Here is a 23,041-nt window from a genome sequence, read left to right on the forward strand (position 1 = left end):
TACAAGCTGAAACGTCAAGACTGGGCCAAGAAATATCTTAAGACTGATTTTTCTAAAGTTTTATGGACTGATGAAATGAGAGTGAGTCTTGATGGGCCAGATGGATGGGCCCGTGGCTGGATTGGTAAAGGGCAGAGAGCTCTAGTCCGACTCAGACGCCAGCAAGGTGGAGGTGGAGTACTGGTTTGGGCTGGTATCATCAAAGATGAGCTTGTGGGGCCTTTTCGGGTTGAGGATGGAGTCAAGCTCAACTCCCAGTCCTACTGCCAGTTTCTGGAAGACACCTTCTTCAAGCAGTGGTACAGGAAGAAGTCTGCATCCTTCAAGAAAAACATGATTTTCATGCAGGACAATGCTCCATCACACGCGTCCAAGTACTCCACAGCGTGGCTGGCAAGAAAGGGTATAAAAGAAGAAAATCTAATGACATGGCCTCCTTGTTCACCTGATCTGAACCCCATTGAGAACCTGTGGTCCATCATCAAATGTGAGATTTACAAGGAGGGAAAACAGTACACCTCTCTGAACAGTGTCTGGGAGGCTGTGGTTGCTGCTGCATGCAATGTTGATGGTGAACAGATCAAAACACTGACAGAATCCATGGATGGCAGGCTTTTGAGTGTCCTTGCAAAGAAAGGTGGCTATATTGGTCACTGATTTGTTTTTGTTTTGTTTTTGAATGTCAGAAATGTATATTTGTGAATGTTGAGATGTTATATTGGTTTCACTGGTAAAAATAAATAATTGAAATGGGTATATATTTATTTTTTGTTAAGTTGCCTAATAATTATGCACAGTAATAGTCACCTGCACACACAGATATCCCCCTAAAATAGCTATAACTAAAAACAAACTAAAAACTACTTCCAAAACTATTCAGCTTTGATATTAATGAGTTTTTTGGGTTCATTGAGAACATGGTTGTTGTTCAATAATAAAATTAATCCTCAAAAATACAACTTGCCTAATAATTCTGCACTCCCTGTATTGTGTGTTACCCGTTGCTCCCAATATGCTTGACAAAAGTTCAGAGTTTTGAAATACTGGGGTCAAGGGAGAGTAGGTGGAAGAAATTCCTGGAGTTCTCAAAATAATGTTATCCCAGGTTGAGAAGATGTGTCTGTACAACGAAACTGATTTAGTTATTGCCGGTCTGTAATCAGAGGGCTGCCAGCATAAGGAACCTAACAGTGGAGTTTTAAGGATTTGAGAGTCTACGGATACCTAAGCCTTATCTTGGTGTTTTGTGTGCCAGTCTATCACTCTTTGTAGACTATTCGCTTGATAGTATCGACATATGTGGGGTAGCCCCATTCCTCCAGCCCGTCTAGACCTGTACATAGTGTTTCTAGCTACTCTAGGATGTTTGTCTCCCCAGATAAAGTTGTTGAGTATACGTTGTAATTGAGTGAAATATGTTTGTGCAAGGGTGATTGGGATTGTTTGGAGTATGTATAAGATGCGTGGTAGAATAGACATTTTAACTATCTGCACCCTTCCCCACCACGAGACTGGTTTAGGTCGCCATGACTGGCAATCGTTTTGGATATTTCTTAGTAAAGGTTGATTCGCTGTGAGTAAAGAAGATAATTTGGGAGTCAAATGGATGCCCAAGTATTTAATGCTGTCTTCTCGAATTTGATAGGAGCATATTCTAGCCAGTTCATGTAGTGACAGGTGTCTTTTAATACTACAAGTGTCATGCTCACACTACTGTGGCTAACAAACTTAGTTCCAGTATGGTAAAAGTTTTAGATCTCATTCAGTTTACTTTAGCGCATTGCCAAAACATTGTTCATCAATATATGTTAAAATAAAACACAAAGCAACATTTTTTACAGTAGAATGTGTAAAAGCTATATTTTTGTTTTCTTTTATTTCACTTTACCTCTTGGCCCTGGAAATCCTGACGGACCTAATGGTCCTTGATCGCCTGCATTTCCTTTGGACCTTAGTCCTGGTGGGACACTGGTAGGAGGACCAGGTTCACCTGGGTCTCCCATATCACCTACAAAATAAAGTACACAATGCTGAAGGGTAAAAAGATTCCATTGTTAATACCATGCGTGAAATTATTTGGAGATCTTATATTAATCATGTCAACATTCACACCTTAATAAATGCAAACCAACAAAAACATAGACATTATATTATATATACACAAAATTATACATAGAATGATAAAAAAGATATCTAAACTTTATAGGTACATGAAAGTGCTAAAAGAAAATGTTGTAATGTATTAGTGCACTGTCACTTGTATATAACTGGTTAATGGTGTTAAACGGTACCTGGCTGAACACATTCAGTGAGCCAATTACAAGAAAGAGAAATGTGTATCCACCAAACACCAGCTATATCCCAGCAGAGCTTCCACTGAGCATTCCTAGGTATGCTTTTTTAACAAAGAATTCCAAGAGAACAAAATACATTTGATACTTGAAATAAACTAAACATTCTCAAAAGTTCTTAAAATGACATATCTGAACCATGACAGGTTAATTTTGACTTGTATGTCCCTTTAATGCTCTTGTGTGGTAGCAATTGCTTTACAATCTAATTCCTTAGAACAAAAAAGTGGGATATGGATCTGTTCTAGATAAAGAAATGCTAACCAAGAACAGCAGCCATAGCTATATATACACATATCATTTATAGGCTACTCTCTGTACTATCTATGTACTCTCTACATCAGATTGAGCCTAATGCTTACACATCAGGTCCTATAGAATATAAGCTCACAAGTCCATCCTGATGAAACGGCTATATGGCTGCCAAGAAACGTGTTGCTTTTAAATAAAAGTTGTATTACTCTGTTTCTGTGTTGAATACTTGGATTCTGATCCCGCTCTGATTCTTCCTGGTATAGACTTTTGGTGGTTCTGAGTACCCAGAATGTGATATTGTCACATCTGTGCTCTTCTCAATGTGAATCATTAGTTCTCATTTCCATTGTAACTATTTATTACATTATGAGGCACCTCCTGTTTTTTTTATATTCTTTAGATCTGTGTGTGGGCTCAGCCTGATTACAGAGTGTGGCCCATCTGGAAGATTTAAAGATCGATTGGGAACTTGCATATTTGGGAACATACCGTGTTGACTTATATTGATATATTTTACATTGCATACTTGGCTATTGTGGTATTTTTGGTTATTTTGTTTCGATGTATTCACTCTGTATTATTGTATACATAGGAGCGTTCAACCTTTTGAGATATTTTTTTTACATGTATAATCATGTTCTGTTACTCGTCTCATGTGCCTTAGAGCAAGCAATGACTTGTGTGCAGAGCCTTCTACCTTCTAAACCTCTTTAGCTTTGTAGTCACAATATACTATAGTTGTTGCTACAATGTTGTGCCATCTTGCTATCCTGATTCCCTTTTTGTGTGACTGTAGGACTTGTTCAACCTTTCTTTTTTTTAAAAAAGCTGTATGACTGGTAGAAATGTCAATCAAAATGGTATCTACTATCTGCCCCTTTAGGGCCACTCAAGACTATCAATCCCTTAACTACAATGTCCAAAATGAAACCTAAATGCATGAACCCCAAACTCCTAAAAGCAATATTAGCAAACTGCTATATTATCCCCACTGCATTAACACCATAACTAATATTCCCTCCTTAGCTCCCACAGTAAATATTTATTAATCTACCTCTCTAGAAAACTATTCCCTCCATAAATAAACTAATGTCACCCACAGACTTTCCTCATCCTTTAAAAAACCTCCATCTGGTGACTGGCAGCGACACATATGCTGCTTGTGATTGGCTCATCAACCCATGTTCAGCTCAGAATTGCCAGTGCATTGCCTCTCCAGAGATGACTTTAACTATGTTTAGGATTATATGTTTAGGATTATATGCATGCAAGCCTTTTTTTGGAAATTATTTAGGATCTACCCTTTAGTTCCAGTAATATAGAAAAACAAAAATATTTTGACTCAACCATGCTTAGTATTCCAAAGAAAAAGAGAGCTATCCAGACCTGTTTGGAAAGACAGCACATAAACACATACGCATCATTTCTATTCTAACAGACCTTGAGTATATGGTCATAATGCATTGTAGTATCACAATAAGTATGCCCTTGCCTGACATTTGATTGGCATGCGCTTAAAGGGACACTGAAACCTAAATGTTTTCTTTCATGATTCAGATAGAGCATGACATTTTAAGCATCTTTCTAATTTACTCCTACTATCATTTTTTCTTTGTTCTCTTCCTATCTTTATTTAAAAAGCAGGAATGTAAATCTTAGCAGCTAGCCCATTTTAGGTTCAGCACCATGGATAGCGCTTGCTTATTGAAGGCTTACATTTACCCACCAATAAGCAAGCATAACCCAGGTTCACAACCAAAAATGGGCCGGCTCCTATGCATCACATTCCTGCTTTTTAAATAAAGATAGCAAGAGAACGAAGAAAAATTGATAATAGGAGTAAATCAGAAAGTTGCTTTAAATTGCATGCTCTATCTGAATCGTGAAAGAAAAAATGTGGGTTTAGTGTTACTTTAAGTCAGACAATAATCTAATCTCCATTTATTAAAATAAATTCAGTAAGAGTAAAAAGGAGGTCAATATATAACTGTATCAATGCATTCATATGACGACACATTGTCCTTTCTCTAACATACCTTTAGGGCCAAAATCTCCAGCAGGGCCAGGATTGCCATTTCTTCCGGGAAAGCCACTAGTTCCTTTTAACCCATTAACACCTGAGAATCCTGGTAGTCCTGGCAGGCCAGGAAATCCAGTCACGCCAGGAGAGCCCTTTACACCTGAGAAACATAAAATTAAGTTAATAGAGGCAGATCATTTTTTGGGTCATGAAAGGGACAGTACACACCTTGATATATTCAAATAAAATGGTTAGTTATGTGCAACGGAACAACTTTGTAATATATTTTAATTATTTATTTTGACCCCTTTTATGTAATTTAGTTCTCAATACCGAGCAACTTCTATTTCTTAGAAAACAAAAAGCACCCTGCTGACGTCTCAAGGCTAACCCTATTACATATATTTTACTTATTGCTTTAACTGATAACTGCAAAAGTTCCTTGTACTAAAAACTGTAGAAAAACTAATGTTATTTTGTTTTATAAACATTAAGACTTGGCTGATATGTTATTCTATAGCATGTCTTGTAATTACAAGGTGTTTACTGTCCCTTTAAGCCATGTGACAAAGTATCTTAGAGCTTATGCAGTGCAGCAAAAAAATGAAAAATAAAAATGTCATCTTTAATTTAAATGCCAAGAAGCAGATGGAAGACAGGAAAATTGGAGGTATCTAACAAGTCTAGTCTCCTAATAAATGTAGTTCTATTATATTTGACTTAATAAAGCAACTACACTTTAACCACACATGTAAAATGTTTATTTATAGTTTTTTGGTTTTTTTATTCTTGAAACTGATATATTTGTCAATTGATTGCACTTATGTAGTATTAGAGGACCCTACAGTCTTGTATTCATTATGAACATTGAGGCTTCTGTAGAGGAAAATAAATCACTACAATTCCCCTTGGGAATATATAGAACCATAAGGAATCTCTCCCTATTATAATAAATCTGTTTATCTCAGAACACAAATCAAGTGCAACCCCCTATAGCCCCTTTATGGCTACAGTAGACCCCAAATCAAGGGATTCCCCTGCAGCTCCTTCAGGCCCAGATCAAACTTCAAAACAGATACATACCCCCTAATACCTTCTTAACTATGCTATTTTGCTGCTGTTCGTCTAACTTGTATATCATGTTATGCCATATAAAACTTGTCTCTAGGAGATTCTAATGGTTTATTTATTATTTTTTTATAAATCCACTTCTGTATTTTATTATACCCTGCAAGATAATGAGTGATGTAAACATGCACTAGTGCAAAAGCCCTGTAATAGTAAGACACTGGTGAAGAACAATAGAAGATTCATTTAAATACTGAAGAAAATGTACTAAGACAACATTTGCTGTCTTCCAAAATCCTTACCTTTAAGCCCTGGAAAACCTGGAATACCATCCCCTCCTCCTGGACCCTGTGGTCCAGGAAGTCCAATCTCTCCAGGTCGACCAGCATCTCCAGGAAAACCTGGACGTCCTTTCATACCAGCTGGACCAGGGGCACCTCTATCTCCAGCGAAACCTTTTTGTCCAGGAAAACCTGAAATTATTGCATTAAGAAGTTAAATAGCCATAACATGTTGGTTAATTACTCACTACTGGAGTTGCTTTAAAGGGACACTATCATCAATTTACCTTAATTCATTGACTAAATATACAAGTGTGTACTTCCATGTTTTAAACTCATAACAGGATGTTATTTAAAGGGACAGTCAAGTCCACATTTTTTTTTCAGGATTCAAATAGGGCAAACTTTCCAATTTTATTTTATCACCAATTTTACTTTGCTCTCTCGGCATTCTTAGTTGAAAGTTAAACCTAGGGGGGTCATATGCTAATTTTTTTAGACCTTGAAGGTCGCCTCTAATCTGAATGCATTTTGACAGTTTTTCACCACTAGAGGGAGTTAGTTCATGTGTATATTATTATAACTGTGTTGGTTATGCAAAACAGGGGAATGGGTAATAAAGGGATTATCTATCTTTTTAAACAACTAAAATTCTGGTGTTGTCTGTCCCTTTAACATATTTTATATATAAAAATTGCATTTGTTTTTCAGACTTTTTGATAGTCTGATACATCACACAGCCTACACTGGCTTTATTCATGGAACAAAGTGCAAAAACTTTGCTGGTATATTGTAAAAATACTCCTTTTCAAAACCTTGGATAAACAAATACAAGAGAATATGGAATATAATTTAAAAAAAAGGCTGAGCAAGATAATCATTTTAATCAAAACTAAATTCATCTCCCTTATTTTAATATGAAAGTGACCCTTTAAATGCTTTTTGTTTAAAGATTCTCCAGTAGCGAGGGAGGGATTGAAGTTGAAAGCAAAGCATTATTTGGTAATATGACATATAAGGTCTGTATTTTGCTAGCAGGAGGAGTTAGCTGCAAAAGCATTAGTTTTCTACCAACATATTGCCTACAGCAAGGTCAGCAAGGTTACTGCCTATAACACTACACAACTGACTGCAGTGAAGCCCCTTATAGTATATATACTATATATTGGTTGAATTTCATCAAACATATAACTATAATAAACGGGCACAACATTGTTTGATCTTAGAATCTGTTGCCATTTTTTCTCTTTATATATATTTTTATGAAGTGTCTGATACGCTGTTTGGAGTCATCTGATAATGGATTTTCAAGAGGTTGGATGCTCTGCTAAAAACGTACAGCTCTTCCAAGTGTTCCCTTAACACTTTTGGATGCATTTATTGTGGCCATATATCAGGTATCTCACATGTTATCAAGGGTTTTGAAGCCATCAGAAAAGTGCTAAAAACTGGAACTTAACATACTGACTCTGTTAGCTCGAAAGATGAAAACAATTTGTCACACCACAAAAACACATCCAAAAATGTCAATTGCTAAGATTGGCATTTAGACTCAGACATTTAGGTAGAACAAAAATATTAATGACTAAAAATCCAGTATAAAGATAGTAGCAAATATAACATATTTATCTAGACCTTGTTTACATGTGAATGTAAGTGTAGATGTCTGCATAAGATCTAACCAATATTTCTTTCAATTTAGCATGATAAATAAGGGGTGTCACCTATGGTCAATGCAATGCTCGTAGCATCAAAAGCTAGGTTGTTAGTCCATTTGCTTTTATGCTACGGCGCATTTTCTCACCTTGACAGCCTATGTGAAGGACCCAAACCATAGAGAATGACATCAAAATATGGAGAGTTGATGGTAATTGGAATAAAAGCATGTGATGAAGGAAAAACAGACAAAATGTATGAAAAGAGAGGACATGGAGAAGAGACACCATTGGATGAAACAGCAACTATTTCATGACTACAGCATTTCATGAAGGGATGATAGAAAACCACCATAAAAAAAAAAAAGATATTACTAATTTATTGAAAAGATGATAGTTTGTGTTATATCTATGAAGGTGAAGATATGTTTTTAAGCATGATGAAAGTTCGGTGTTATAGTTCTATGAAATTCTTAAAATTGAAAGTGGCTAGAAATAAATTACTGACAAATCTCACAGGATTTTAAAGATGTGTTTCTTATTTAGATTTTTAGATAATTTGTAGAACATGCTACTTTAAGCCATGTGTTTGTCAGTATCTTTACATACCTGGCGCTCCCCCATATCCAATATCTCCTATGGGGCCTTGCTTTCCTTTAATACCCATGGATCCTCCAAATCCAGGTGGACCCTTGGGGCCTGGACTGCCAGGATAACCTGAGTTGCCCCTCTCTCCTTTAGCACCCATTAGCCCAGGTATTCCATCAAAACCTAAGAAGAAAGAAAAAAATAAAAAGGATAGGAATCTTATAAAGATAACAATACCAGTTATATGACGTTATTACTGTGAGATGATGAACAAGGAGTAGAATGGTGCAGCAAAGTTTACATTAGACAATAGAATATTTAGAAAATAATGAATAGAATTTGATCAACATAAACTGCTGCTGAGAGTTGCAAATACACTACCTTGAAATCCTATTTACTTGGCTTTAATAAACTTAAAGGGACAATAAAATTCAAACTTAAATGGATTGGATAGAGCATGCAATTAAAAAAAAAAATCCAATTTACTTCTATCAATTTTGCTTAGTTCTTTTGGGATCCGTTGTTAAAAAGTAATCCTAAGTGAACTCAGGAACGTGCACGTCTTTAGCTATCTAGCAGCAGTTTTTATAGGAATGTTATACAATGTTGCAAACACTACTGTCGCTTCTGAGCTCATTTCAACCTTCCTAGGATTACTCTTCAGCAAAGTATACCAAGAGCAAATTTGATAATAGAAGTAAATTGTAAAGTTATTTAAAAGTTCATGCTCTGTCCTAATCATGGACATTTAATTTTGATTTTACTGTCTCTTTAAAATGCTTCAGGATATATCCAACAATATAAACAACATCGACGTACAGGTTACAAAAGCATTAAATAGGGTTTTAGTTGCATAAATCTTGTTCACAATACAAGGAAATGTCAGGTGAGCCAAGTCCTAATGTTAAACATATAAAATCTGGACTAAAAAGCTGACACTCCTGCTCCTATCTCTAAAACAAATGATAACCTACTGATTCCAAAATGTTATACTTTATATTGAATTAATTTAATACTTACATTACATATTTGTTTCCCATCCCCATAGAAGCATTACGTAAATGAGATGGACTGACCTTTTGACTGGATGAACACAATAATTAACCAAAGTTTAAAAAACCCCACTCTGATTGTTTTGCCAAACTCACAGCTGTCCTTAAACAATCTCTAATACCATACAAGACCACAGTAAAAATAGGGTCTGAGTTCCACAAAAGATAGGGGCAGGACAATGTTCTGTAGTTTTCCCAATAAGTAATTCACCAAGTGACATGTACCAAAACCATGTATCATGGGTTAGTGAATACAATCAAACACCTGTAGACAAAATGCCATTTTAGAAAGGGAACTATAGATCCCAAAATCCGGTGCCAAATTAAAAATATTCCAGCCCCATAAATTCAAAGAAAAAAAAAACCTTTATTATACACCCACTTTAATGATCCAAAAATAATTTATTTATCACAAACTAAAACTTTCTGTCTGAAGCATTCCTTGAACATCAACAATGAAAATCCAGACATGGCCAGTGTTCTAATTTATCTCCATTGTCCTTTGAGTTTGTTAGGGACTTAAGCATCATGATTTAATTAGAAAATGAACTATCTGCTACCCCTGGGCCATAATGTTCCGGAAGAAAACACTTCTGCTTGACTTGGGACAACAGTATTCCACAAGGATCATGAACTGTTATGAATTTTTCCACATTATTTCTTGATGTGATGAGTGACAAATATTCTATCAAGAAAACGTTTCCTTTTTAAACCAAATTTAAACACTTAAAGGGAAATTAAACCCAACATTTTTCTTTCATGATTTAGAAAGAGCATGCAATTTTAAACATCTTTCTAATTTACTTCTATTATCTAGCATATCTAGTAGGCTCAGTAGCTGCTGATTGGTTGCTGCACATAGATGCCTTGTGTGATTGGTTTACCCATGTGCATTGCTGTTTCTTCAAAAAAAGATATCTAAAGAATGAAGCAAATTAGATAATAGAAGTAAATTGGAATGTTGTTTAAAATTGTATTCTCTACATAAATCATGTAAGAAAATTTTGGGGTTTAGTGTCCCTTTAATGTATAGCTTGTCCACACTCTCTAAATAAATGATGGCTCCATCAGCATGGGATAGAAATTGTATGTGACAAACTTCCTTTTTTACAACATTTGCAGAAAATACAGCTGAGCTGTAGGAAAAATAATAGAGTATTATCTTTGAAATTTGTTTTTAAACAGAAGATAGTAAACAACTCACATACATGGAAACCTAATATAGCACCAATACAAATATCAACATATGTATAAATTGTTTACTATCTTATCCTCAAAACCCCCCAAAATAAAACATAATACACCATGGTGGCAGGTTGGTGGAGACTTTTTAAATGGACACTAAATAAAATTTAAACTGCCACGATTTAGATAGAGCATTTTCCCATTTACATTACTAATTACTAATTCTGAGCATGTGCAAAAGTTGACAGTGTATATGTATATGAGTCTGTGATTGGCCGATGGCTGTCACATGATACAGGAGGCCAGCAAATTAAAATAACTTTTTACATTTGACAGAAAAAAATGTTAAAAAATGTAAAATTATGAGTAAGAGCTATTGCATAGACTTTTCATTATGCAGTTGTTGATTATGCGATTATATTGTATTTTAATATTCCTTAATGTTATATCTCTAAGAACTTTAAACATGAAATGGCTATTAGACAATGTGTTTGAATTCCAGATAACCTCCTGCTACCTGATTGGTTTGCCTCACTAAACCTGATTGGAGGGAAACCCAGATATATTTAGTACATTTTCATCATCTTTTGACAAGACCCTTATGTTCATTATCTGAATTACATCCAAAATAGAATCCATAGAACAATGTTCATTTCTGAAGAAGCATCCCTGGCTCGTGGTAACAATAATGCATTGCATGATACATTTAAAACAATGATAAGAGATTATTAACAAAAAAATAGCAAATTGTTGTAAGGAGAGCTAAATTCAGCAGAACTTGATAACTTTACCAATTAAGGGCTAGATTATGGAGTGCAAATGTTTTGCGCCCGAGCAATAAGGGGTTTATCGCAAGGTTTTGTGCTCGTAGGGCTTTAAAGTTCATATTACGAGTTGAAAGTAAACGTGGTCGCTTGAGTGCAATCACATAAATACATATGTAGACATATAAAGAAGTGCATTGGAGCCCTTTGTCGTTAAGTAGATGAAAGCTTTTAAAAGCATATTTATGCAATATTCATAAAGGTTTTAACTATGTATTTACTGTAGATATTTCACACTCCAATATTCTGCACATCATAGCGGAAAATGTTTTATTTATTTATATATATATATATACATATGAACAAGAAAACACAGACCCTTATTTTTCTAGCACCCAACTATTTCTGGAAAAATATATGCTTATAAACAATGAAAGATTAAAGAATAAATAATACACATACTATTTGAGAGTGCGTTTTAAAGATTTATATATTGATATCTGCACAACAATAATACATAAGCATGACCCCTAAATATGTAGAAAGTTCAAAGTCCACAACCCGGGTTGTAAGATGGAAATTAATGAGCTGGTCCATTCATTGACCAATATTGGTATTTTTATAAATGCCTGATTGTTGGCACATTTGTAGTCCCAATGATGGAAAACAACGTTAATGCAGGGACAGCACCAATAATTGTGTAACACTGACACTGTAGCCTTTTAAAACTTGTATCTTCGTACACCCAATGCAGATTATAACTGTATCACCAGTAGCAGAAAAAAGTGGCAATTTTTCAATACCACATTAAACTTGCTTTGACAGTTCTGTGTTGCGTGTGGGGATATTATAAGACAGGTACCTGCTTCCTCGGTGTTCCGTCAGTGACGTGTCATGGTTTCATATCTACCTGCTCGTTGTTTCCAATTTTTCTTTTTTCAAACCGGTTTCGGGGATATCACCTTTGCTTTCACCTCCGTGCTTGCTTGGCTCTTTCTGTGCATCTGCACGCCTTGACTTGCACTGGAGTATAATTTCGTTAGGAGGTCAGCTTTTTGGACGGTGCACAGCTGCTGCACCGCTCCAAACAAACAAAATTTGCAGCTACGCGCGTTTCACCCGGGGTCCATTCGGGCTTCTTCCGGCTGTGTGTAATTGGAGATTGCTCTCCATAGCCTTTAAACAGTATGCTCCGCCTTTAATTGGCTTTTTCAGGTACATAATGTGTTTTAGCCGTACAGGTGAAATGTCAGACAATTATAAATGTTTATCTTGTTATGCTTTAACCTTTTTCTTAAAATCACACACTTTCTATATACAATATTATATCTGTTCATACTGTGCAGATTCTACAATGCCCATTTTCTATTAAATTCTCTTATTCACGGAATTACTTTGAATCTTATGGGCATATGATTCTGTGTATATTGCTTCAGTCTCCTAGAAATGAGCCAAAATTTAGCTCTTCATTCAGGCCCTCTGGTTTTAGACTTTTTAAATTAAAGATCCATTTGCTTTCTTTACACAGTAGAATTTTATCTAAATTTCCTCCTCTACCTTTCAGGTCTACTATTTCTAGGCCTCTAAATTTTAACTGTCTCTTGTCACTATTGTGGCACTCTGCAAAGTGACGTGCTACACTGCTGGTTTTTGTGCATTTATTTACAACCCGGGTTGTGGACTTTGAACTTTCTACATATTTAGGGGTCATGCTTATGTATTATTGTTGTGCAGATATCAATATATAAATCTTTAAAACGCACTCTCAATATATTAATCTTTAAAACGCACTCTCAAATAGTATGTGTATTATTTATTCTTTAATCTTTCATTGTTTATAAGCATATATTTTTCCAGAAATAGTTGGGTGCTAGAAAAATAAGGGTCTGTGTTTTCTTGTTCATATGTATACTAATTAAATACCCTTATCTGTGCACTATACTGAGAAATGTGGTCCTATATAGGACACATGATATTTTATCTCAGTATATTAAACTGTGAAACTGATTAAACTAGTGGTGCTGGCACAAAATTATAAATTTAATTTCTGACTATTTAAGTAGTCTTTCTTCATGGTACCTTGCACACTAAGTATAAATGTAGCAATTGAAAGATTTTTTTAGAATATTTAGTATTTGAGTTTGAAGTATAACCCCAAATTGGGGTGGTTCTACTGTGCAGAGTCTTCAACAACAACATAAATAATAATAATGGCTGAATTGAATGAAAGTGAGTGGCAATATGATGTAGATGACACTTTTTCTGTTCCCTCTAATACTGAGGGTATTGCTTCAGTTTCCTCTGAAAATCCAAGCATATATAAATCGTTCAAAGAATACAAGAAAAAATTGTTTAAAGAACAAAAACTAAAATGGGAAATATCGAGTTTAGAAAAATATGTTGAAATGAAAATGATTCCAAGAGGACTTAGGATAAGAAAGAGACCGGGGGCAAATTTAGATAATCCTTTATTGGAAAATTTCCAACTTAAATGGGATGAATATGCTTCAAAATGCTCCACAGATTGGATGAATCTGATGATAGAGGAAAATAAACTTAGACTAGAGAAAACTCAGAAAGAACTAACATTAGCGAACAATGAGATAAATGCTTGGAAAGGAAAAGATGAATATGAGAGACTTATGGGCCTAGCAAAAGTAGAGCTACGTAAAATTCAAGATTCAATAAAATTTAGAAAGAAAAAGAAATATCAAAGAGACTGGCAAGATTATCAGGATAAAAAGGTGTATGATTACACATATAGTGCCTCTAGTGGCTCTGAAACAGAAATCTCGAGTGGAGATGAAAATAAAACACAAAACTCCTACAGAGAACAGCAAAAAAGTTTTTTAGGACACAAAAACACAAATCAAGGAGAGGGGGGAGGAAACACAGATGGCAGAGGCAGGGGCAGACGCAGATACCCACTCAGACAGAGGAGGAAAAGAAACCTATAAATGTTGTTAATCTGTCAGAAAAAAATCTCTCTGACAGTCAAATTGAGGTCTTAGAAAAAGGATTAACTTTCTCACCAGTGAATAAATTAGACAAGTTTGAATTGGTTAAAGACCTCCATCTATTTGCTCGAAAAATAGTTCTAAATAAAACTTTTGAAAACAAAACAGACAAAAAAACTTTAAATATACATGATAGGCAAAGTGTAAAAATTTTAGAGGAATTACAGGAAGAAATATCAGGTCAACCAAGTCAGACAACAGCTATAGGTTTTAGTGATTTTAAGAAAAAGTCAGAATATATGCCAGCACTATCCAGTATTCCCCTCATTCATAATTTTGTCAAATTAGTGGAAAAAGATATTGACCTTCTAAGTACAAATGAGCCCCTAGCTGATAACCTAACGAAGATACAGAGAAATGCATTAAATAACTTAAAAAATGACACCAGCATAACCATCAAGCCATCAGATAAGGGCGGAAACATTGTAGTTCTAAATACCAAGGACTATGTGGATGAATGTCAAAGACAACTAAGAGACAAAAAACAATACAGTGTTTTACACTTTAACCCTACTGAAATTTATAAAGAAAAATTGTTTCAAATTTTAATGAAAGCGAAAGATGAAGGCATAATAAACCAAAGAGAATTTGATTTTCTATTTGTTAAATTTCCAAAAACTGCAACATTTTACTGCATACCAAAACTCCACAAAAATAAACTACCACCACCAGGTCGCCCCATTATATCGGGCAAGGGCTCTCTAACTGAGAAAATTTCACAGTATGTGGATTTTTGCCTTAGACCTAATTTACTAAATCTCCCCTCATATATTAAAGACACACTAGATGTATTGAAGAAACTTAATGATATAAGTATATCTGCAAACACTCTATTGGTTGCAATTGATGTCGAGTCACTTTACTCAAGCATCCCCCATGATAAAGGGGTAGAGGCAATAAAATACTTTCTAATTCAAAGAGGTTCAGAATATGACAAACATACAAATTTTGTGTTGGAATTGTTATCTTTTATTTTAGAGCATAATTATTTTATGTTTGGAAACAAATGTTATCAACAAAACTTAGGAACAGCAATGGGGACTTGTTGTGCACCCACATTTGCTTGCCTCTACCTAGGAAAATGGGAATTTGACCAAATTCTAAACAGTGCTGAGATAAATGACTCCATTTCTTTATGGCTAAGATTCATCGATGACGTGTTCCTCCTATGGGAGGATACAGAGATGAAATTGATAGAATTTATGCAAAAACTTAATAATAACAATTGGAACTTAAAATTCACTTACACTTACAGTAAAAATGAGATCACATTTCTTGATTTACGCATCACCAATGACAATAATAGCCTCAAAACAGCAACATTTCGCAAAGACACTGCAGGAAACTCATTACTATCATTTGATAGTCACCATCCTAAAAAACTGATACAAAATATACCCTATGGCCAATTTTTAAGACACAAAAGAAACTGTACAGATATTGAACAATTTAAAATTGAAGCAGGCATTCTAAATAAAAGATTCAAAGCAAGAGGCTACACACAACAATGTCTAAAGAAAGCATTCAATAAGACTAAAAGTAAGGATAGGGATGATCTATTATATGATAAAGCAGATGACACAACGGAATCATCCTTAATTCGATTTATAGGAACATACAATCATAAATGGCAGAATATCCGTTCAATTTTAAATAAACATTGGCACATTTTGTGGATTGATAAATCAATAGGCAAATTTGTAGGAGAATCCCCACTTATGACTCCAAAAAGAGCACCAAATTTAAAAGATTTTCTAGTTCAGAGCCACTTTGGGAATAAAAACAAAAATACAGGAAACTGGTTAACTGATAAAAAGAATGGAAATTTTAAATGCTCACACTGCTCAGTCTGCACAAATATGCTGGTAGGAAAAAACTTTTGTGATAAATTTGGGTCCTTTCATACAATAAAGGGACGTATAACTTGCAAAAGTGAAGGAGTAGTCTATATGGTTTGCTGCAATTGCCCCCAATACTATATAGGTAAAACCTATAGGGAGCTCAAAGAAAGGATAAAAGAACATAAAAGAGACATTAAAAATAAATGCACAAAAACCAGCAGTGTAGCACGTCACTTTGCAGAGTGCCACAATAGTGACAAGAGACAGTTAAAATTTAGAGGCCTAGAAATAGTAGACCTGAAAGGTAGAGGAGGAAATTTAGATAAAATTCTACTGTGTAAAGAAAGCAAATGGATCTTTAATTTAAAAAGTCTAAAACCAGAGGGCCTGAATGAAGAGCTAAATTTTGGCTCATTTCTAGGAGACTGAAGCAATATACACAGAATCATATGCCCATAAGATTCAAAGTAATTCCGTGAATAAGAGAATTTAATAGAAAATGGGCATTGTAGAATCTGCACAGTATGAACAGATATAATATTGTATATAGAAAGTGTGTGATTTTAAGAAAAAGGTTAAAGCATAACAAGATAAACATTTATAATTGTCTGACATTTCACCTGTACGGCTAAAACACATTATGTACCTGAAAAAGCCAATTAAAGGCGGAGCATACTGTTTAAAGGCTATGGAGAGCAATCTCCAATTACACACAGCCGGAAGAAGCCCGAATGGACCCCGGGTGAAACGCGCGTAGCTGCAAATGTTGTTTGTTTGGAGCGGTGCAGCAGCTGTGCACCGTCCAAAAAGCTGACCTCCTAACGAAATTATACTCCAGTGCAAGTCAAGGCGTGCAGATGCACAGAAAGAGCCAAGCAAGCACGGAGGTGAAAGCAAAGGTGATATCCCCGAAACCGGTTTGAAAAAAGAAAAATTGGAAACAACGAGCAGGTAGATATGAAACCATGACACGTCACTGACGGAACACCGAGGAAGCAGGTACCTGTCTTATAATATCCCCACACGCAACACAGAACTGTCAAAGCAAGTTTAATGTGGTATTGAAAAATTGCCACTTTTTTCTGCTACTGGTGATACAGTTATAATCTGCATTGGGTGTACGAAGATACAAGTTTTAAAAGGCTACAGTGTCAGTGTTACACAATTATTGGTGCTGTCCCTGCATTAACGTTGTTTTCCATCATTGGGACTACAAATGTGCCAACAATCAGGCATTTATAAAAATACCAATATTGGTCAATGAATGGACCAGCTCATTAATTTCCATCTTACAACCCGGGTTGTGGACTTTGAACTTTCTACATATTTAGGGGTCATGCTTATGTATTATTGTTGTGCAGATATCAATATATAAATCTTTAAAACGCACTCTCAAATAGTATGTGTATTATTTATTCTTTAATCTTTCATTGTTTATAAGCATATATTTTTCCAGAAATAGTTGGGTGCTAGAAAAATAAGGGTCTGTGTTTTCTTGTTCATATGTATACTAATTAAATACCCTTATCTGTGCACTATACTGAGAAATGTGGTCCTATATAGGACACATGATATTTTATCTCAGTATATTAAACTGTGAAACTGATTAAACTAGTGGTGCTGGCACAAAATTATAAATATATATATATATATATATATTAAAAAAGAAGTCCATTATGGGATCCAGGACTCACCTCCTCTCAAAACAGCATCTGGGGTGTCAGTCAAACAAATTATATATATATTATATATATATAATATTGTGGTCTGAGGATGGGGGAGACCACGAAAAAGTTCACCGTTAGCTACACTAATCTGGCCCTAAATATACAAATTATATTATTGACCAAATTTTAAAGCATTTACAACTGGAAATCATGGCATGTTGGTGGTACATCAGCCAAACAGTCTTTAAGGTTATCTAGAAATGATTTTCAGAAACACAATGCACTTCATCACCTTTTTGTCCTGGCAGACCAGAATCTCCTTGAAATCCTTTGTCTCCTGGTAATCCAATTCGACCAGGTTCACCAGGAGTTCCAGGTGTAGCTCCCAAAACATCACCTCGTGCTCCTTTCAAGCCTGGAGATCCAGGTATTCCCATCTTTCCAGGAAGCCCATTCGCACCATCCAAACCAGGAAAACCTGATGGACCTTCCTCACCACGGGGTCCAGGAAATCCTGCAACAACAGTCGTGTTTTAGGAGGAAAAAAATTCAAAGAATGTCTTGAACTAGAAATTAAATAAGTATGGTGCTTACCTGGTAGCCCTGGAATTCCCCCAAAACCAGGATTGCCTGACTGTCCTTTAGCCCCATCAAACCCAGGTTGCCCTGGAATACCAGCAAAACCTTTTTCTCCCTTTCGACCTAACAAACAAAACATAATGTGTAGAGGAGGTGTAATCCAAAATAGCAAACTAGTAAAATAAAACTGAAAGATAAAACAGGCTTAATTTTAAAACTATATAAAAACATTTTTATAGAGACAACATTGCTAAAACTATGAAAGCCTCTTTACTTTAGATTCAGACCAACCGTGGTAGAAAAGGATCTTCTTTAATTGTTCTTTGTTCCACAAGTAAAACAATGTAATCCTTTATCAAGTTTAAGATTTGTTTGAATTCCTGATAATATATACATTTTGTCTACCATATCTCAGAACCGAAGGTTTTAAACTGATATTGTACAAAAAATGTACATATTCGGTAGTTAAATTTGAGGGGATTAACTGACCCTGTGGAGCAGGCATAGTAGGGTCAATAATGGGGTTTTATTAGATATAGATTTAGTTGGGATTGTTACAAAGCCTATAAAAAGAGACCACTTGAAGGTCAGTCAGTCTGTAGCACAGTCCCTCCTTTTTTTAAATTCTGTGAGTCTAGTAGTAGTTTGATGTAAAGTGAGGGGGTCTGTGTTACGGGATTATGCTACATGCAAACACTAGACCTTAAAAACAGTTTAATTTACACATATATAAAACCATTTATTTAGTTTAAACCATACCTGGAATCCCTTCTGAACCACGATTCCCTGGGGAGCCAGATTCTCCAGCAATCACACAAGGCAAAGTAGTTCCTAGCAGAATACAACACCAGTGAGTATCTGTTCCCTGAGATAACAATTGGCCTAACCATCCAACTTCAGTAAACTGGAACACATGCATTGGATGAGTTGATGCTTAAGCAATTCCAGGTTGCTTATGACCATGACACAATGGACCATAAGTGACTAAGATTAAACTGCATGACACAGATGTAACTATTTAATTCCTCATGAGTGAGAATGCAGACGTGCTGCTAAAAAAATGCACAAACATTAATGATGAGGATGAAGGGTGGCATGAGTACAAGCTATGTAAATGACATATCCTCAAACCTTTTCATTACATCAAGTAGCTGAGTGCCCCATGCTGTAGTTATTTTATAAAGGTGCAGTTCTACTTGTTTTTATTCGAGTCTAGAACTATGTGCATAATATTAGAATTTTTTTAATTGTTCAGAAATATTTATTATGTTACTTTCTTTTCAGTTACCTGTACCCGTTTTGTACAATAGGGACGGTATTTTGTAAGACTGTGAGGAAGGACATCATATCTTTAACTAGAATACAATTCAGACCAAATTATAATATAAAGGGAGTTGTAATATTGTTTACACTGACCAATTTTTCATCAGTAATAAACAGAAGAAAAAAAATTGCTTTCAAGTGTAATTGCACCTTGTAACTAAATCCAAACATGTAGGCTGCTTCCAAACGTACAATTAAGCCAGAATGTATGGTCCTGAGATAACGTGCAACATAAAGGACTGAACAATGATGTTTTATCGACTTTAGAAGTGGGTGCATGATACAGACATGAATTACCTTATTATGACTTGCCATGACCAGTCACAATGAGAGGATGCATAAAAAAACACTGTTATATCTTAACATACAAAGCACGCAGCAACTTTATATGAAGAAGATACGAACGTTAATTTCTTATGACAGTAGTGAGCAACCAATGTATCTTTTAATAGAAAGATGCAACTTCTAAATTTAGACAGAGCTAAAAAAGTAAATCAAAAATCAAAATAAAAAGAGAACATTAGAATTAGGTGAATTATCTACAGAATAAAGATACAAACTTATGACTTTAAGTCTATGGTTGCCCACCACTGGTTCAAATTCTAATCAATGTTTGTTATGATGTGATCAATGGCTAAATGTGACATGCAGGGAAAGTCCATGGGATCTACACAGCAACACAAGATCATGTGGATCTCTCGGTCACTGTTATTTTCACCTCTAGGTCCTATCCTCTCACCTCCCTCTGTGACTAAGTCTCCTTTACCAACATTGTCCCCGCAGCAGCAGTCACCTATACCAGTCAAGCAAAGGAGGAAAGGTTAGACAAAAGTCAGAGAGCCAATAAGACAGGGCGATCTGCAGCACAAATATATCCACACTTTAAGAATGATGATGTAAAAAGAAAACTTCTACTGACCATAGCTAACGGAAAGTGTTAAATACATAGGTAAAGTCCCACAAGCATTGCAGTTTCCAAACAGTAAACCTTCTGTGAGCCAACCAGGAAACAGGCCATTTTCTGCTTAGAAGCGGTAATGCTTGCGGCTCCCAAGCAGAACTTTAACAATGTTCAACCCTCTTATGGAGGTTAAAGACATAGTAATCTAGGATAAAGAATGCAAATAATTATATATGCTAAACAATTAGAGCATAATATAATTGTTTACATTAAAAACATGACACTTTAAATAACATTCTAATTTACTTCTATTATCAGTTTTGCTTAGTTCTCTTGGCATCTTTTGTTGATGAAGTGTAATACTTTATTTCAATACATTTTACATGTGTTTTGTTATACTTTATTCTTCATTCTTTACTTCAGGTCTAAACTCACACAATTTTTTTTAGCGCTTTTATGTGTTGCACTCGTGCTCAACGCATAACTCACAACGTGTAATATGAGCAATGTTTAGCACTATCCATTGAAAGTAGAGGATTCACTAAAAATTTGTCGGCCACATTAAAACTTTCTCTGGTAATTATGTTTTGCCATTGACTTGTAATACCTGATTATGCGCTATTCTTAGCGCAGCCCCGCAATATTGATAGCGCTCCATTTATAATCTGAGCGACAGACTGCTAAAGACATGTATATGCTACAAAGTTCCTATCAACCTAACTAGGTTAATCTTCAACAAAGGATACCAGGAGCATAAAGCAAAGTTGATCATAGAAATAACTGTAATATTGTTTAAAATTGTACACTCTATCTTAAACATAAAGTTTTAATTTTGACAATACTTTCACTTTAAGGACTATTTTTATATTGACATTTATATTATATAAATTTGTATAGACTTCCTGGGACTGGCAGCTGTTGCCAAATTTGAAAAAAAAAAAAAAAAACAACAAAAAATCAAGGAAAAAATATTAACAAAATGAATTCCTTAAAATAAAACTTGGTTTAGCTTATCAATACTGATTATGTTTTTAATCTATAAATGAGAATCTAACAATAAGCTATGCAACATCATCATGGTGGATATATTTTGCTGTCCACGTGTTAAATATGCAAAAGCAGGGAATTGAAAATATTTTTAGCAAAAGCAGAAAAATGCAATGTTTAAACTTTATAGTCACCCCCCACGCATACAGAAAATATAATAAAAAGGTCATTGTGAGTTTATGAAACTGAAACCCAGCATTCCCTTTAAGAGCATAAATGTTTACCCATACAAACAGGCAAGGAAACAGGAAATATCAGATGTTTGCAGAATGAAGAAAATAAGAAAGCACCAAAGCTAGTCACTTTTTTTTAACAATATCCTTCTATTTTGATATCATGTAATTAAAGCCCAGTATTAAAGCAGATATACAGGCATATAACATAATAGCTTTGTCGAATTAAAAATCTTGTGGTTTTTCATAAGCAGGAAATAACTGAACAAATGCAGAACATAGAATAATAATAAAAAAAAAATACACTAACATTATCACTGTGAAAATATAGTGTAGTATTCTGCAAATCTCTGCTATGTGGACGTGTAGTGTTAGAAATACAATGTTATATCTGTGAATCTTATTTTTTAGCATTTTAAACAAACAAAAAAAATCATTATATAATGAACACTGGATTTGCTGAACATCAAATTAGCTAAGATTCAAGCCAGTTTATTTCTTAGAGCTAAAACCAGGATACTGTTTTTCCTCACATACATTAGCTAGAGAGAGTATTATCATTATGTAGAACAGTCACTTACAAAATAGTTTATATTTAGATGTTCTCAGACAGACCTGTACTTAAAGGGACACTAAACACCTTGCAATTTCACCAATTACTATAATATTATTAAAGTTTATACTGCTAAAAAGACAGTCCTTATTATATTAGCAGGATCTGGTCTTTTTCTAGATAATTTGACATGATTAAGTTTCCATCCAAACTGCAGCCTATCTTTTTTGCTGGGAGCAGCCATGTTGTAACGCACGTTGTAAAGGGTGATCACGTGATGCGCTAAATCGTGGAGTCGAGTGAACCTGTGCAATTTTTTTTATAATTTACTAAATGTGCACGCAAACCCATTAACTAACATCCTCCCCACTGGTAATAACTTGTCTGCACACTTTACTGTCAGACCTGATAGCAGTTGCGCGCATTTTAGATATATTCACAGCCGGACAACAAAATTGTTTATACGTTGATCCTTTCCTAAGCTTTACTCTGCTCTGCTGTTCTGTTGGCTGCTTGCTCTTCTCTCTAAGCTGTACACACATGGTACAGCTTAGAGAGAAAAGCGAGTAGCCAGCAGGGCAGCAGAGCAGAGTAAAGCTTAGGAAAGGATCAACGTATAAACAATTTTGTTGTCCGGCTGTGAATATATCCAAAACGCTGCAACTGCTATCAGGTCTGACAGTGAAGTGTGCAGACAAGGTATTACCGGTATTGTATCATT

At 35.1% G+C, this 23,041-nt stretch overlaps 1 protein-coding gene across 2 annotated transcripts in view; it reads right to left on the reverse strand.

Moving 5' to 3' along the window:
• Positions 1 to 23,041, reverse strand: part of COL4A6 (collagen type IV alpha 6 chain) — a 377,060-nt gene that overhangs the window by 71,878 nt on the left and 282,141 nt on the right. Inside the window, exons 25-32 of one of the 2 annotated variants that reach the window (XM_053699141.1) lie at positions 20,386 to 20,439; positions 19,083 to 19,154; positions 18,339 to 18,446; positions 18,037 to 18,258; positions 8,240 to 8,401; positions 5,997 to 6,167; positions 4,643 to 4,786; positions 1,889 to 2,008 (exon numbers count right to left, since the gene is read on the reverse strand). In XM_053699141.1, the coding sequence (XP_053555116.1) occupies positions 1,889 to 2,008; positions 4,643 to 4,786; positions 5,997 to 6,167; positions 8,240 to 8,401; positions 18,037 to 18,258; positions 18,339 to 18,446; positions 19,083 to 19,154; positions 20,386 to 20,439 (1,053 nt within the window). The remainder of the gene's footprint in view (positions 1 to 1,888; positions 2,009 to 4,642; positions 4,787 to 5,996; positions 6,168 to 8,239; positions 8,402 to 18,036; positions 18,259 to 18,338; positions 18,447 to 19,082; positions 19,155 to 20,385; positions 20,440 to 23,041) is intronic. The other variant, XM_053699142.1, reaches the window with a different exon arrangement.

The sequence above is a fragment of the Bombina bombina genome, chromosome 1, assembly GCF_027579735.1.
Source record: "Bombina bombina isolate aBomBom1 chromosome 1, aBomBom1.pri, whole genome shotgun sequence".
Lineage (NCBI taxonomy): Eukaryota > Metazoa > Chordata > Amphibia > Anura > Bombinatoridae > Bombina > Bombina bombina.